The sequence below is a fragment of the Aptenodytes forsteri genome, unplaced genomic scaffold (genome assembly GCF_000699145.1).
Source record: "Aptenodytes forsteri isolate BGI_AS27 unplaced genomic scaffold, ASM69914v1 Scaffold257, whole genome shotgun sequence".
NCBI classification, from domain to species: domain Eukaryota; kingdom Metazoa; phylum Chordata; class Aves; order Sphenisciformes; family Spheniscidae; genus Aptenodytes; species Aptenodytes forsteri.
In genome coordinates, this window is record NW_008795194.1 from 11,085,952 (window position 1) to 11,103,688 (window position 17,737).

At 36.7% G+C, this 17,737-nt stretch overlaps 1 protein-coding gene across 1 annotated transcript in view; it reads left to right on the forward strand.

Annotated features, from left to right (window-relative positions):
* Positions 1-17,737, forward strand: part of PTPRN2 (protein tyrosine phosphatase, receptor type N2) — a gene marked incomplete at its 3' end in the record, with an annotated part of 561,766 nt that overhangs the window by 72,853 nt on the left and 471,176 nt on the right. Inside the window, exon 2 of the mRNA XM_009278699.1 lies at positions 11,153-11,266. Coding sequence (XP_009276974.1) covers positions 11,153-11,266 — 114 coding nt within the window. The remainder of the gene's footprint in view (positions 1-11,152; positions 11,267-17,737) is intronic.

The window sequence follows — 17,737 nt, forward strand, 5'->3', positions numbered from 1 at the left end:
TGTACATGGCTTGGAAATCTTTCTAGTTTCAGTACATCCAAATTACCTTTCATCAGAGAAGGATTTTGTTGACTGGCAAATTAGAGCTGAAATATGGCTAGGGATAGAAGGTGGTGGCTTTTTCAGGATTGCGATTTCTTTTTCCTCTCACATTTTTAAAATGTTGCTTTATCCTTTTGCTTTCATTAGTGATTGCACAGTTCTGTTTACATTTTGGCCTTTGGAGAGGTCTTTGCAAACCTTTCTGTTGGCCACAACAGGAGCGTAGGCTTGACTGGTTGAATAACTGGGGAATGGCAAAGCACCGGCAGAAGAGTGAAACTCTGAGGAAAGTACTCTTCATGCAGAGATCTGGGTGAATAGTTTTTCCTCTAATAAGTGTCATAAATTCAGCAATATTATTTAAATGTGTGTTGTTATTTTCAATAATCCAGCAGAAGCTTCAGAATAATAGATTATGTGTAGAGGCGTTTTCCTTCATTTAGGATTGCAACCCTTTTTGTTAGCTCTATCAAAACATACTAAAAAAAAAAAGATCTTTTCTGCCTGGAAGAGCATTCAGCTGGGGTATAAGAAGAGACAACAAACAGATATACTATTTTCTGTGTAGTTTTATTATCCCAAGCAAGAATCTGGCACTTGGTAAGCAATATAGTATGAGGGAGAAATTTAGAAAGATACAGTATGGTGCTCATCGGTAAAATATTATTTCAGTGGTTTTTTTTGCTGATCCTGTAGTCCTGGCTTTCAAGTTTTTTTATTTTGCATCTTTGATGAACTGTTATTTCCTCCTTTTGTAGCACGAATACTTTGTTCAAAAGGATTCTTACTTATTCTGTCTTCTTTTAAGAAGTGTATATACTGAGTATACAACTTCTGTACTTAACCACTCAAATTGCAGGAGAATCCAAAGCTGTGAGCAGCTTAAATTCTGCCCCCAAACTCCAGTTAAATAATGGCTTTTAATTGTATAGAGTATTTTAGAAACCACATTAAAACTTATAAGTATGCTCAAATGTTAAATATTTCCTGTAAGTTGTATATATTCTGTGAATAAAATAGGAAGCAATTTGGGGTTGCATATTTCACATGCGTTGAGGGATCTCTGCACCCATTGCAAAAGCAGAAAAATCTTGCTTTTCAGATTCATTCTTACTGTAATTTCAGACACTTGCGAATCTTAAAAGTTGTTATGAACTGTAACACACAAAACTGAGGAGAATTAAATACTTCTGAAACTTCTCCCAGTCCTGTTCCAGATCTCTGTTCCCATATCATTTCATCTGTCTGCAGGCTTACTTATAGAGACAAAAGATCATCCTCTATTCTGAAGACTTCTGCGCTGGAAAAGGCATTTCACCATAGGGCTTTTTCCAGCCCGTAGATAATCTCTTTTGCTTCTCTCAGTGTCCTTTCCAAAATTTATCATTCATTTTAAAATTTGGACACCAGAACTCTGTATTCCCACACTGACCTCATCAATGCTGCATACTGTATGATGTCATCTCCTTATTCCAACTTTTATATCCACAAACCTTGTTAGTGCTTTTGCCCTGGTATTGTCTCAGACTGAGCACTGGGGTCTGAAGCAAGCAAGGAGGACTTGTAATGTCTCATGCCCTTCACCTACTGCCCTTAGCAAAGCTACGGGCGGTGCTCAGGCTCTGTCACAAGGCGGTGGGACAGCTGCGTCTGGACCTCTAATTCATTGTGATAGAAATAGCTTTTCCAAATGCAGCTTCTGATAGGTGGTCCTAGGTATGTAACATCATATTTAGCTATTTTAAAGCACAGTTTGCTTGAAAACTGTCAGATTTTTCATGCTCTCCAGACTGTTCAGCAGAAACTGTTAGCATCCCTTTGTCAAAGTTTGAGGTGTGAGGTTCTCGGCTGTTCCAGTGCCCATTCTTAAGCTTGAAGTGCCGTGGCTTCTATAGGCGTGCTGATATTTCATACTTGAGCAAGGTGCAGAGATTTCTGAGATAGCTCTAAACAGTTTTAATCAGTCCACAGGGTGCAGCACTCTGTGAAGTTACCCTAGTTTAGAAGGGTTTCCCCTCCCCTTCATAAAGGAATGCATTTAAAATGTCTGCTGATGTGTTCAGGTTGGCATAACATAATTTTCCATAATTTTTGTAATACTTTGCAGCTAGGGAACAAGATGGAGGTCTTTATTACTATAATTTCATGCATGTCTGAAGTCAATTCCATTTAGGAATAAATTCAGTAGCTCAGATTACAAAAGTAATCTGCTGTCTCAATAAATATTTTCCTGCAAAGATCTAGAAAGCTTCAAGTTTGGCAAAGGTCAGAAATAAACCAAGTTTGCTCTAACTATTAGATACTGCATCTGATGAATATGAATGGAATGGTCATTAGTCATGTTTTCATGAGTATGGTGTCTCCTGCAAACCCGGAATAACTAACTCTTAAAATATAAGCTCTTGGCACTTAGACAGCAGAAGTTAAAACTTTCACTACTTCGTTTTTAATACAAAATGAAAATTAATGCAGAAATCCATTTTGCTGAACATGTTTCCTTGCAGAGTTATTTTTGCCTTAGGAATACAGATGCAAGAGCAGCTACAGTCTGATCACACAGTGAAGACATTGCCAGCACCGAAGTAGTTCTTGGCACCAACTGAAAACGTAATGGGGATCCTTGAAGTGACTGAAGTACATCTCAGTGATACTTGGAAAATTAGTGTGCATAAATAAGCATTAGTATATTTGCATCTCATTGCTTCCATAAATAAATTCTTAGTCCCTCCAGTAACCTCTGTTCATAAATGCATGTTGAGTAAAAGAAAGAATTGTTCATGTTTCATCATTCCCCATTGCTCTGGCTTAATTTTAAACAGTACAAGCAATAGGAGCTCCATTACTCTTCCAGGAGGGAGTTGAACAGCTTCAGAATAGTTTCTCCCTGCTTGAAACTTGTTCTGATTCAGATTGTTCATTTTTGTCTTTTCACTCCATTTCTCCCAATAATGTCATAAATAATTAATCAACCAGGTTGCATAAACTTTTAGTCTTTTCCCATAAAGAATCAGATAGTTCAGTGCTTAAGGATCTACGTGGCTACCTCCTTTCTTTCCTTTTTCTCTGAACTTCTCTAGTTTACTCACATCTTTCTGGCAATTGTGTGGTCAGAATTTAGTACGGTATTCTGTCTTTCTTCTGGAAAAAAATAGCTTTTTCTAGATGGGGGGTGGTATATGGCTCAGATTTCTCTCCAATGAGATAGCAATTTAAAGTAGAAACTTCCATGTTAATCTTGCAGTCCAATAACTAAATATGTTAAAGAAAAAGAGATAGCATTATTATAAGATTACTAATACTTGTCTTATACTTGTATTTAAAGCATTTTTCCTCTTTGTGGAGAATTTATGTGTTTGTCTTTCCTCCCTTTTCTCTTTAGCACCAGTATTGACAAAAAAAAGGAGTTGCTGTTCAGCTTTTTTTGATTGCAAGCTCTTTTTCCTGAAAGACTTCATAGCTAATACTGAAGATGTAGTTTTGCTTAGAAAAGTCCTCTTAATATATTACAATTAGAGCTGCTTGGGTTTTTTCTTAAAGGTTTTCTCAAGTCTAGGTTGGTCTCTGTGATCAAAAGTAGAGGCAGATGGTTTCTGTGGCTTAAAGACTGCAGCGGTCATCCGGATGTGGAAGACGTTGATTCAGTCACTGCTTTGTCATCCTTTCTTGTCCTCATCACGGAGCCAAAAAGCACAGCTTTCATTCCACACAGTTACCTAGGCTGTGGAAAATTCAAGTTTGGTTCTCTAAGAAGTACCAAGTTATTCAAGCATTATTCAACTGGAACATTAGCTCTAGCAGCAAAAATTTAAGACTTGCTTTCTTTTCATCTCTACTTTTTCCTTTTCTTAAACTCCCTCCTGCCCTTTCCTCCCAAGGCATGGCCATTATTTCTGTGGCTGGGAGGCCTACATACGACCTGTTAAGGCTGAGGTTCATTTCTGTGCTCTGAATTGCAGAAAGTAGGCATTGAAATCTGGACCTCTCATTCTCTTAGCTGAATAACTTAACTTAGGGGCTTTTTGGAAGCGGGCAGCGTTTCTTTTCATGGTGAGCCTGCTCTCCTCTTGCTTTGTTAAACTGTAGCTAGCTTTTTCACAACCCTTTCCTTCCCTCCTTTTGCTGTACTCGAGAGAGAGCATGATTTTTTAGTTACTTTCTCTACAATTTACATATTCCTGTTGTAACTTAAAAAAACACTCTCAAGTGAAAGTGTGCATAATATTTTGGGACTGTACAATCCTTCTCAAGTGAAAGTGTGCATAATATTTTGGGACTGTACAATCCACCACCTAACTTAGCTGGCTAGCACAGAAACAGTTCCTGAAATTGTATTTCCCCTTTGTTGAAGGTTATATCTTTTTTTGATGAAGGAATAAGAGAGTTCTCCAGAACTTGCTCTCAGAATTACTCCTTGAGACAAGGGGACTGTAAACCCCAGAGGAGCTATTCGCTCTCAGATGTGCCTCGGGATGATTTGGAGCTTTGTAAATCCCAGCCCTATCACAATGTTTGTACAACAGCTAACTAATGCTGCTGTTAATGTGAACTTTTATCTTTTAACATGAGCACTTTTGTAACCACTAGCATGCCATCCAGTTCTTTCAATCAGCAGAAATATTCTGGCGTTTTAGGTTTTGGGTTTTTTTGGTTGAAAGCAGACTGGCCATCCACTTTTCTTCCTTAAATATCTGTGTCCAAAGAGGTGAGGAAAGGTATTAAATCTTGTTAGAGTCCTTTTAAAGGACTGTTAGGTGGTCTGGCTTTCAGCAGAATTGGCAAAGTTACCTTCGCCTTCCAGGCAGCAGTTTATTAGTAGCTGAGGAAGAGTGTATTTACTGGACTGTTAGTAAGAGTATCCACCGCATGGTATTTTCTTGTTGGATAAAAAAATTTTTCAAGTTTAGAACCTCTTATATTAAATCTTGTTAGAGTCCTTTTAAAGGACTGTTAGGTGGTCTGGCTTTCAGCAGAATTGGCAAAGTTACCTTCGCCTTCCAGGCAGCAGTTTATTAGTAGCTGAGGAAGAGTGTATTTACTGGACTGTTAGTAAGAGTATCCACCGCATGGTATTTTCTTGTTGGATAAAAAAATTTTTCAAGTTTAGAACCTCTTCCGTTGTTGTTTTCTGCTTCTTATGATGTTTCTATTAAATCTGCAACATAAATCTACAAAAAATATGCTTTGTGTTTTATTTACAGTTGAGGATTTACTTTTATTGCATAATGTTTTGTGCCTTACACACTAGCAAAAGCAGAATGCCACCACGTATGCTTTTTAAAACAATCTGTATGCACTTTGCTTGCCTGCCTTAATAATGCATGACTTCTAGAAACAAATCTTAGCTTTTTTTTTTATTATTATTATTATTGTATTGTCTTAATTTTAAATAACTGCCATAAAACTTCCACATGCCTATCAGCCATTAGGATAGGGAAGGATAGGGTGGACCGAGGGTGGCTGTATCTGCATAGCTATGTATTCCAGATGAAGTCAAATGGATCTGAAAGCAGTAACTTTAGAAGGTGAATAGCGTGTGCTCCAGGACTGATCCTTGAGCACGAAACTGTCCACTAGATGCCACTATTACTGCTCTGAAACGGAAATAAGCAAGGACTACTGAGGCTGCACAGAGATAAGCAAAATAAAACGGTAAAAAGGTTTTAAAAGTTTGACACGGGGAGATTGCCTCCTAGGAAGGCTGCATTCTCCGTGGAGCGCTGCAGGTTTGCGATGCAGTTAACCGGGATTGCAAGCAGCAGCTTTTCTGATGAACTGCAGCAGTGAGACTTGTAAGCATTTGCTGTTTGAAAGCATTGGAGTAATATTTTCAAAACATTGCATGAGAAATGACACTGTAGAAGCCACTGTTGCTCTATCTGTATGATCTCTACCTCGCTTGTAAAGAGAATTTAAAAGTAGAGGTATAAATTATGAACAAATCTTTCTTGATAAATGGAATATTAAAAATATGCTGTTTGCTGAAGAGCTTACTTGTAAATGTTGAATGTGGGTTTGTGGACTATGTCTTCTGAAATAAGCCTCCTGGTATGCAACTTAATGTCCTCTTCAAGGAACTGTAAATTTTAATTTTTTTTTTTTTTTTTAAAAGGATTTTGAAAACAAACACCGTGCTGGAGAGAAATAGCAGGGAGAGAAGACTGAAATACTTCAACAGTCTCCTTCAGACTTCCTAAAACATTTAACATCTGTGACCTTGAAGTCCAGTATCATGAGACTTTGAGATGCAAATATTATGCTTCCCATTGGAAAATGATTTAATCTTCCCAGTAGGCAACTTGGGCTCTAACCTTGGGTTATAAGACACCAAGAACTGGCCTTTTCATTAGTCCTAGACTACTCTTGGACCTTACAGCACCTTAAACCAATAGCTGGGGCAAGGAGTGTGAAGTAATGTCCATATTCAGTGAGAAGAAAGAATCCTTTTCGTACAGAAGGTTAAGTTGCTGAAGAACGATGCCCACTGAAAACTCCGCAGAAACATTAGAGGAAGGTCTCTGATTAACTGCAAGAGCATAAATGATACAGTCAAAAGTGGCAGCAGATGCCATTTGAGACACTGCTGGGTCTGTGGACTTTCTCGTTTACATTACGACACAGGAACAAAGCACTGCCTGCAATATGGGGCAAAACTTACATTTTATACAAAGCACTGCTTTATAATTTTTTAACAAATGTCAGGTAATTAGGGTAAGGAAGCTGAAACGTTGGTCGACCCATGTATGCAAATACTGTCACTGTCTAGAAAGCCGCTTGCTTTCTGGCTGCTTCACGAAGATTGAAGAGCAGAAGAACTGGGTGCTTCAAAGCATCTGCTTGAAGGCTCCTTTGCAAAGGTCACTTGTCAGTGCCATGTGAAAATTTCACTGCATGTAGATATCTAAACAATTAATTACTGCAGAACACAATCTTTTAATTTACATCTATTAAGCTTTCATCAGCCTGCAGACAACCTCCAGTGTCTCTACCAGTCCTCATAGCTTTGCTCAGTAGCAAAATACATTCAACAAGAATTCACTCTTTTGCTGGTATTATTCAAAACTGTGCCAAGTCTTGTATACCTCTTAGTTTCAGTTGTCAGATTAGCCATACTTGGTGGTTCCAGGATGGGATATGTTTCTCCAGCGAAGGACAATTTATTATACACTGGTTTTTTTTTTTTTGTAGGAAACACTGCTTAAAATGAATTGAATGAATCAACTGCCCACAAATAGTCTTGGTTTCAAGGTGAAGGTGGTCACTCCGTGCAAGTTTCCAAAGACTTTTTAGTACCTGTTAAGCACCTGATGCCTGTCTACCTTACCAAGTGAACATGTTGATACAATCAACTTTCCAAAACTGTGTTTGACTATAGTTTTTCATGCTCTCCTTTTATATAATTCAGTACCTAGATGTCACTCATGAATGCAACACGGTGCTTACTTCCTCAGTAGGTAACAGAGATCATAAATATCCACTAATTTATCACAAATGGGTGATAATAATGAATTAAGATGGGAATTTTCCATTTGCTTCTAACTCTCCTGCAGAAATCATCCTTCCAGAACGTGTGTTTTGACTTGTTCACTGTTTAATCTGTCAGTTGTATTTTTTCCACTAGAAGTTGATAAATATTCAGTGTAAATACATGTACCATGCTCCAGGGTGTTGTCTCTAATAAAAGAGGTTCATTTGCCACTATTTGAGATCTTTTTGGGCACCTGGGTTCAGTTAAATTTCTGTCTTTTAATATTAGCATCTAACTTTGTAATATCTATTTGTCAAAATTCAAGATTTTAAATAGCAGCTCTTAAAAATTTATGCTTGCATCCTTTCTCAAATATTAAACCTATTAATAAAATAGCCAAATACATAAAGCATCATCTCACTGTCTCCTCGGGTATATTAATTCTTCTGTTTTAGTCTGCTCTTTGAAAACAAATGTAGAAGCCGTCTAAAAGTCAACATTACCATGCTGTTAACACAGATGTTTCCAGCTCTAAATATAACTTATAAGATATTACTATGGAAATTTCAGATACTACTTTTTGCTACCGGTTAGCAAATGATAGCACTTTAATAGCAACCATATGTGTATATTGATCGGTTGTATCAACCTTCCTTCATTCTGGGCATGTGTAAAGAGCAGATGTCTTTTGCATATTATGTTCCTTCTCAGAATACAATTTTAATCAAAGTTCAGAATGAACACACTCTTAATGGCTATAGGCATTCAGGGCTTTTCCTTGGATAGCAGTTATTAAAGCATCACTTATGCTTTGAACTTCCTCTGCCATATGACATTTACTGTAAGATCTGGGAGTTTTTCCATTTTCCTTCAGCTTTGGGCGATTCGCTCATTGGAGGCTGTTAGGAGTCAAACAGGTGCGTGACGGGGTGCTCGGACACCAATACACTGCAACAGCCCCCCATCGCCCGGTGCCAGAGGTGGGTGCAGCTGGTCTGGAAAGATGCACCATGTATTTACTCACTGTAAAGATCACAGTGTTTTTGGATAGTCCACGGCAGACTAACCTGGACAGTTTTTAAACTTTAGCTGTAATTTAAGTGAAAATGAGGTTTGTGCTGGACCAAAGCCATTTCTCAATTTGCACCACATCTGCCAAATAGATTTCTTGGAAGGAAGAAGAGGGGGAACTTTTACAAATAATTTTTTGTAAAATAGCTCTCCCCTGCCTTTTTATCCCCACAATCTATGTAATTTTAAGAAGGTTTAATTAAAAGGTACCCTGAAAGTGGATGCTCAAACTCAGTTTAAGTTTTTAGGTTTTAAATCTTGCCACAGAAACCTTGCAATCAAATAAAAAAAACCCAGACCAAAAAATAGAAAAACCTGGGAAAACTCCTACTTTTTTTTAAAAAAAGCTACCGAACTGAACTATGAAATCTACTATTTGCACAACTCCAGTCCAACTGTAATCCCCACTATAAAGACCCTCTGTATTTTAGAGATGGTATTTGCCAACCACTCCTTGGGGCATACTGCTCCTTCTCAACTCTCCTAGTATTGCATTTAGCAGGGCAGAGCGCTATTTGTGATTGCAGCCTCTTCAAAGCTTATTATGCCCATATTTCAAGTACAAAAGCCAAAATAACTTGCAGTTTCTCCCTAAGCAGTCCTAGTGTTTCTGCATAGATTGTATAATGCAGCTTGGACTCATGTGCTAATTGTTAATTTTAGAATTTAAATAGGTTTTGTTCTGTTCAAAGGCAGTAGGCTAAAGGTTTCTGAAAACTCTGGTTTTAGAAAAAAAGGTTAGGTCTCTCAGAGTTTGTGAGTGAATTAGCTTTTGCATCCATTGAGATATCTTCAAATGATACTTAATACAAAAAACTTTAATTCATGCTGAATGTGTATGCTTTTCTGGACTCTAAAATAAGATTATAATTCTTTTTAAGGTACATTATCTTTAAAAAAATCATGGAATATTAGCTGTTTATATAAACATAAGTTTTGTCCTAATTATTTGTAGCCAGTAATGGTGGTATTCCAAACTAGAGCTGCTTATTTCAAGTCATGTTTGATTTTGAACAATCTTGTTCTTAAACACTAAAATCTTCTATTCCTTTCTGAATCAGGACCTTGTTTATTCCTATTATCCATCCATTTATGAGTGACTGATATTTATATACTTTGCTTATTTCCAACTGCAACAGGTTTTTAAACGGAGATGAATATTTTAATCTGCTGTTAGGCTGCTTTATACATTATATGGCAGAAAACCAAACCAGATCTGTCTGTGTGGTTTCTAAATTAAACCTAGTTTCAATAACAAAATTAGACTCAGAGGTAAGTTTTTAATTTGGATTAACTTAATTTGGCAGTTGCAAGTGACAGGAGGATTGGAAAGGCAAAGAAAGCAAAAGTTGGCTAATTTCAATGAGGTATTTGTGTTCAACAGTGAAGGCTAATAATGCTCTTTTTCTGCATCCTGGGTTGGTTTATTTTCTTTTATGCCATTATTGGCGTTTAGTGAACAGCTGGGCCAGTAGTCCCCATTTGTAGTCTTTTAGCTCTGTGAAGAAGCAGAGAAAGTAATGGATGTTTGCAAATTAATACTTACCGTTATTTTCTGCAATCTGATGTAGCTATCCTTTTCAAGCATAGATGTAATATCAGAGCAGAAGTAATTACTGAGTTAAAACTAGTACTGCAGTAGAATATTTTGCTAATTAAACTTGTTGCATTTAAATTGCTTCCTTTGGATCACTATATAGAAGAGAACTGTTTTGAACAATAGATGAAACCACTTTCTTTCTCGGAGGCCTAGAATTGCAGATGGTCAGATTGTATGTGAAGCACCTAGGCTCTGAATTAGTCTTTTGTATGAAAGAGAGAAAGGTAATTTGAATGTTTGAACTCCCTGTTCCTCCCACACATACACAGGAAGCTTGTCTCAAATGGAACAATTCTCTAAATAAAGACTAATAAGAAGCTAAATTAATTAGAAGGTGTGATTTGAAAAGACATTGATGAGAAGGGTCTGTCATTTTAGACAAATGGAATGGAGCTAAATAAATTAGGCCACATTAATATCTCATTGTTCTGTGAGCAGCTTTCTTTTATTGCATTCATTAGAGGGTACTTCTTGAAATGAGCCTTTACTAGCCATTACGGATTCAGTTCTCATTTACCAATGCCTAACACAGAGCTCCTGCATTAAAAATGTTTCAGCAAATCCTCATAGTTTCTGCAAATTAATATTTATATTTCTGGATGCTGCACTTTTCATCTGCAACATAGTAGGCGCTGAACATTAAGTTTTTTTCCCACTGAATTGTCGGTAAAGAAGTCTTACATCAAAAGATTTGGGAGGCAGAAGCCTGAAATTACTTTATAAAATAAACTGTATGCATAACTTGTACAACAGAATCTTCCTCCAACTAATATTCCTTCCAGTATTTATTTATTTTGATAGAAAATACCCTGCCTCATGACTTCAGTAGTCCTTTGATAGCTTTTTAAAGTGTCTTTTAAAAGGTTTCTTCAGTATATAATTAGGATACATTGGAAATGCGCATCTCATCATGCATTTCTTCCTCTCAGAAAACAAAATGTATATTTTTCCTTTTCTTTTTCTCTCTCCTGCAGATGGAATATTTGGGAGATGTCAGCGAGTGCCAGTAATAGACATCTATAAATATGACATTTCACCCCCTGTTCTTCAGCGCCTAAGGGTCATCCTGGAGAAGCTCTCACACAGAGGTATAGTAAAAACTCTGGAGTAGGGTTAGTTGCACTGGGGGTTACAATTATTTTGTGCTCCCTCTGAGGTGACGTCTTCAGAAGTTTTTGAACACAGTGTGTTTCAGGCCTGGTAGTGCAGATTATAAAAGTAAGAAGCCTTCTGACTCCCTGAATCTGCAACAAGGACTTGGTGAAACAGTTTCAGGAGAGGTGCTTCCTCTCTACGTAGTGGATGTCTGTGACTGACACTCTGTACAATAAAATGTTAACATCTGTGAATGCTGGTGTCATATAAATAAATCAGCAGGAAAAATAATTTGCCATGTATACTTTTGCACCACAACATATTTCAGGGTGCACAGGCAGAAAACACACAATTTCTAGTTAGCTAGAAACAGTTCTTAACTTTCTAATGAATTCAGATAAGTAGAACTGCTCTGATTTCATTACAAGCTGCATCTACTCTGTTCCTTTTAATTTTTATTCAGCTATCTGAAGTTAATCTCTGTGCTCTTTCCAAAGCCGGAAAGGATGTTCTAGCTTCTGAATGGCATAACTTGAACTAACAAATAAAAACTTGGATAAAGTGAAAGCCACTAAGTTGAGCAAACGTTTTAGGTACTAATACATGAAATAAACCTCTGTTGTAGACAGCCGCAGGACCAAGAAATCTTTGTAATTTAAATTGTTCCAAGAGGATTGTTGGAATGGTTAATTTTGCACTTGCATCATCTCTGTGGCTTTTTGTTCCTAAATGTTTTCCAGTTACAATCTCAATTACAAACTAGAAATATTGTATTAGCATGATGCTAGTTTAATTATGAAAAAAAAATGATTTCTTGGAAGTTCATGACTATGCTTAGAGGCTGGACTTCTAGTTTGGAAATCACTGATTTAGAGGATTCAAAAAAATTTCCAGGGATTTATTTCCTGTCCAGCAGCCCATCCAAATGAAGCAAACTCAGCAAAACTTGATTGTAGTAACTCCTGGCTGATTAACAGTTACATATGAATAGTACTTGTGGCTCTTTCACTTGTCATTTTCTAAAGGCTAAGTTATGCAAGCAAATTTATGAAAATACTATTTCATCAGGGCAACATTGTATGAGTGGAAAAGCTAGTATCTGCTCTCTGTTTGAATATAGTGAAGAAAGGGAGCAAATTCATTGCACTAAGACACCTAATTTGATATCTAAATTGATCATGCTCGCATGGACAGCCAGCACTCATTTACATTGCCTGAATATCAGTGATGAGTCCTAAGTAAAGATTCCTCCATGGGGATGTCAGAGGTGAGAGACCTGCAGGAGACCCATGCCCTTCTGGAGGGGCACATATAGAGGCTGATGGGATACCCCAGGCCATCTCAAAAGATGCTTACCTGTCTCCATCTCTCTGACTACCATAAGATTTTGGTTAGTTCAGCTGAATTGATGTGACCTTCCCCTACTAAGTGCTTCTCTGATCAATAAACCAACCCTTCCTAGAATCTCTGTTATCAGCAACTCACCTCCCTGGATGTATCTGTTGCAGTAAACCGCATTATGCTTCTTTGAAGGAAACTTGAGAGTTGAAATTTGGACTTGTCTCATACTTTTTCATAGGAAGAGAATGACAAGGAACACACAGGTTGAAACTGTGGTGGAGAATGAAAGCACTTCTGCTTTTATCTTTTCTTACTCATGACATTTAGAGGTGCATACACAAATATGTATATACTTTGAACTGATATAAAACTTTTGGAAGCAGTTTTTGTGGCCTGTGGGTATCCCAGTGAAGAGAATCTTAAATATATCTGTAAAAGATAATAGAATGCTAGAATGCTTTTGTTCAAATGATTGATGTGATAAAATCACTTTTTTCTTTTTTTTTTTTACTCTCCGTATCCTTGGCAAATTCTGAAGTGTTTAGTGAGGACAGAAATATGGAAGGAGTAGAATCAATACGCACTATCAGATTAATGGATTACTGACATCAGGTTGCTCAGAGAAGACTCTGCTGTTTGCTAATGCTATCAGATGTAATACATCCAGCCCTTAGGCCATGTTTGCTGGCTGTGATGGTCACTTGTACAGTTAATGCTGTTCTCCTGCAAATTGTGTGCAGAACATCATGACCATTTCTGCAGTATAGATAAGCAAGACATTGTCAAGACCACACAAATGTTTCAGGTAACCTCAAGAAAAGGCTTCATTTTTTCAGAGGTCTTATTTCCTTTATCTATGTAATACCCCATTCTTCTTGCCCTCTCCAAAAGAGTACTGGCTAGCTCCACTTGGTGATGCCCACCTTCCCTGGAAAGGATAGGGGACAGCATCTGTTCTCTCCTTTTTGTAAAGAGCAGGACAATATACTCTTGGAAGACTATATAGTTGGCCCCATGATAAGCAAAACTTTTAATAATGTCTATATTGAACACTTTCTATTTTTATTAGATGTATATACAGTTAAGGACCAGATATTCTGGAGGTTATTAACTTGAGTGGTTTTCTAGGTTCTTATTTATTTATTTTTCTAATGTGACTTGGTTTTTCTTTTTTGTTTCCTTCCTGATGTCTTCTTGCAGTATTATTAATATCTTCTTTTTTCTAGCAATAATCTGTTGACATCTATTTCCATAGAATAATAAAAAAAATCCATAGAAAGCCTCATAAAATTTACATTGTCTTTCTTTCCTATCTGCTGATCACTTCTAAGTGATGCCTATATTTGAATCATGGTCCAAATGGAAGACTGTATGGTCAGGTGCTATAAAACAAAGGACAACATGATAGGAATAGCAAATATCATTTGTGATTCTGCCAGCTCAAAATGTTTACTACAATAGGGAAGCATATGATGGAGGCTTAGATGAGTGACACACCTGATGATAATCTGTTTAATAAAGGACTTTGACTAAAATTGAATTCAGGTTTCATAATGATATAGTTTCTATGTCTTCTTTACACATTGAGTCTATCTTTGTCTACTACACTATCTAGTAGATTGATGATAGAAATGAATGCCTTCTTGTATCAGATAGTTTCCTACAAATAAATGATCTGTTAGTATTCAAATACCCTTGTTCGTCGCATTTTCACTCACACTGTCCTTGAGTCAGTCAAATCTTTCAAAATACCCTTAATGAAGAAGATTTTCTGAAGATTCAATTTTTATAAATGTGACTGACTATATGCGAAAAGCCTTTCTCACAGTTCCTGAAACATGATGAATCACTTTCTGAAGTTGGTAGTGCTATAATTTGTAATTTATGAGGAGTTGAAACATTTCTCATTGTCTGATAAACAGGACAATCAAGATAGGACTAAATCATTGGAAAAGGGAAATGAAGGAAGTATCAACATAGAGGGGTGAATGAGTAGTGCCTGAAGGAAGTGGAAATACTTATCCCTATGGTTGGTCTTCTGCATCCTCTTGTCCAGCTTGGGAGAAGATACTTCTTGGAACATACCGAGAATGAGAAATCATCTATGCACTTCCCTTTTTGAGCTAAAATACACAAAATACTTTTTTTACTTAAGTGGATTAAATAGATTATAAAATGGTTCGTTTTCTTCTTGTCCCAACAATATTATCGTGAAGGCAAAGTGATTGCACCACTAAGATTCTTAGCAAGATTGTGGAAAAAGTTTCAAACTGATGGTTGACCTATAAGACTAGAAGCATGGAAAATGAGATAGGGAGGACTAATCATGGTACATTATAACTCAAGCATGAATGCATAAATAGTACTTGAAATATCAGCATAAGCAATAATAAAAGACAACAGTAGTATTTCTCAACTTGCTTACTCCAAGAGGGATTTATATTTGTTTCATACAATAGTTTCTAACCAGTGATTCAGACTAGCTGATAACATGGTACTAACTTTGTGGCAGTGCAGCTGCCATAGCAATGAGCATTACTTGACGAAAGAGCTCAGAGATGGAGCCCGGAGGACACACTTCCTTAAAGACATCAGAACAAGGTTATTTGCTCAGGGTCAAATAAATGCCCATCTGACTTGGGATTCTGCCTCTGGGAGTGGCCACTGTGCCTGTTTAGGGAAAAAATGTAAGGTAAGTTCAAGCATACAGAAGCATTTCACAGTGTTCGTACCTTCTCAGCGTTATGTGCTTGGTGGCATATGGTTCTCCTGAGCTAGAAGTCATATTTTTGTGTTTGCTGTATGCCCTGTGGACACTGTTTCTAGCACAGTTTGACAGGACACTGTGTATTAGAAACAAAGCATGTTAGACTAATAATCGGTAGTTTAGCTTCTGTCTTCTGTTTTACTTAAATTTTAACTAAATTACCGCTGTTGTCACTTTACTGCAGGAACCATGCAGTATGACTATTTGAAAAACAAATCAGATAAATGTTTTTGTTTTGTTTATGTAAGTTGGAGTCATTACTAAATGATTCCTGAGTATGCTTGTTGCTACTTAATTTTTGCTATAACACCTTCTTGTTCAAAGCTTTACTTTCAAGGAAAGCAATTTCTTTCGCACTGTTATGAAGAAAGTCCTGCTTAAGATAGTAAAATATCAACAGTTTTATTAAGAGAACCAAAAAGAGTAGGATACACTTTTAAATTCATTTAGCTCAAGGCAGCAAGATAGTCTGGAGAGGCTTATGGGCTGTGGAAATAGGCAACAGATTTACAGACCATGTGAAAAAAAAATTGAACTTTTTTCTCTTGTTTGTTTTCTTTGCAAAGTTTTTGTGGCCTGTGGGTATCCCAGTGAAGAGAATCTTAAATATATCTGTAAAAGATAATAGAATGCTAGAATGCTTTTGTTCAAATGATTGATGTGATAAAATCACTTTTTTCTTTTTTTTTTTTACTCTCCGTATCCTTGGCAAATTCTGAAGTGTTTAGTGAGGACAGAAATATGGAAGGAGTAGAATCAATACGCACTATCAGATTAATGGATTACTGACATCAGGTTGCTCAGAGAAGACTCTGCTGTTTGCTAATGCTATCAGATGTAATACATCCAGCCCTTAGGCCATGTTTGCTGGCTGTGATGGTCACTTGTACAGTTAATGCTGTTCTCCTGCAAATTGTGTGCAGAACATCATGACCATTTCTGCAGTATAGATAAGCAAGACATTGTCAAGACCACACAAATGTTTCAGGTAACCTCAAGAAAAGGCTTCATTTTTTCAGAGGTCTTATTTCCTTTATCTATGTAATACCCCATTCTTCTTGCCCTCTCCAAAAGAGTACTGGCTAGCTCCACTTGGTGATGCCCACCTTCCCTGGAAAGGATAGGGGACAGCATCTGTTCTCTCCTTTTTGTAAAGAGCAGGACAATATACTCTTGGAAGACTATATAGTTGGCCCCATGATAAGCAAAACTTTTAATAATGTCTATATTGAACACTTTCTATTTTTATTAGATGTATATACAGTTAAGGACCAGATATTCTGGAGGTTATTAACTTGAGTGGTTTTCTAGGTTCTTATTTATTTATTTTTCTAATGTGACTTGGTTTTTCTTTTTTGTTTCCTTCCTGATGTCTTCTTGCAGTATTATTAATATCTTCTTTTTTCTAGCAATAATCTGTTGACATCTATTTCCATAGAATAATAAAAAAAATCCATAGAAAGCCTCATAAAATTTACATTGTCTTTCTTTCCTATCTGCTGATCACTTCTAAGTGATGCCTATATTTGAATCATGGTCCAAATGGAAGACTGTATGGTCAGGTGCTATAAAACAAAGGACAACATGATAGGAATAGCAAATATCATTTGTGTTTCTCCCAGCTCAAAATGTTTACTACAATAGGGAAGCATATGATGGAGGCTTAGATGAGTGACACACCTGATGATAATCTGTTTAATAAAGGACTTTGACTAAAATTGAATTCAGGTTTCATAATGATATAGTTTCTATGTCTTCTTTACACATTGAGTCTATCTTTGTCTACACTATCTACTAGTAGATTGATGATAGAAATGAATGCCTTGGAATATCAGATAGTTTCCTACAAATAAATGATCTGTTAGTATTCAAATACCCTTGTTCGTCGCATTTTCACTCACACTGTCCTTGAGTCAGTCAAATCTTTCAAAATACCCTTAATGAAGAAGATTTTCTGAAGATTCAATTTTTATAAATGTGACTGACTATATGCTAAAAGCCTTTCTCACAGTTCCTGAAACATGATGAATCACTTTCTGAAGTTGGTAGTGCTATAATTTGTAATTTATGAGGAGTTGAAACATTTCTCATTGTCTGATAAACAGGACAATCAAGATAGGACTAAATCATTGGAAAAGGGAAATGAAGGAAGTATCAGCATAGAGGGGTGAATGAGTAGTGCCTGAAGGAAGTGGAAATACTTATCCCTATGGTTGGTCTTCTGCATCCTCTTGTCCAACTTGGGAGAAGATACTTCTTGGAACATACCGAGAATGAGAAATCATCTATGCACTTCCCTTTTTGAGCTAAAATACACAAAATACTTTTTTTACTTAAGTGGATTAAATAGATTATA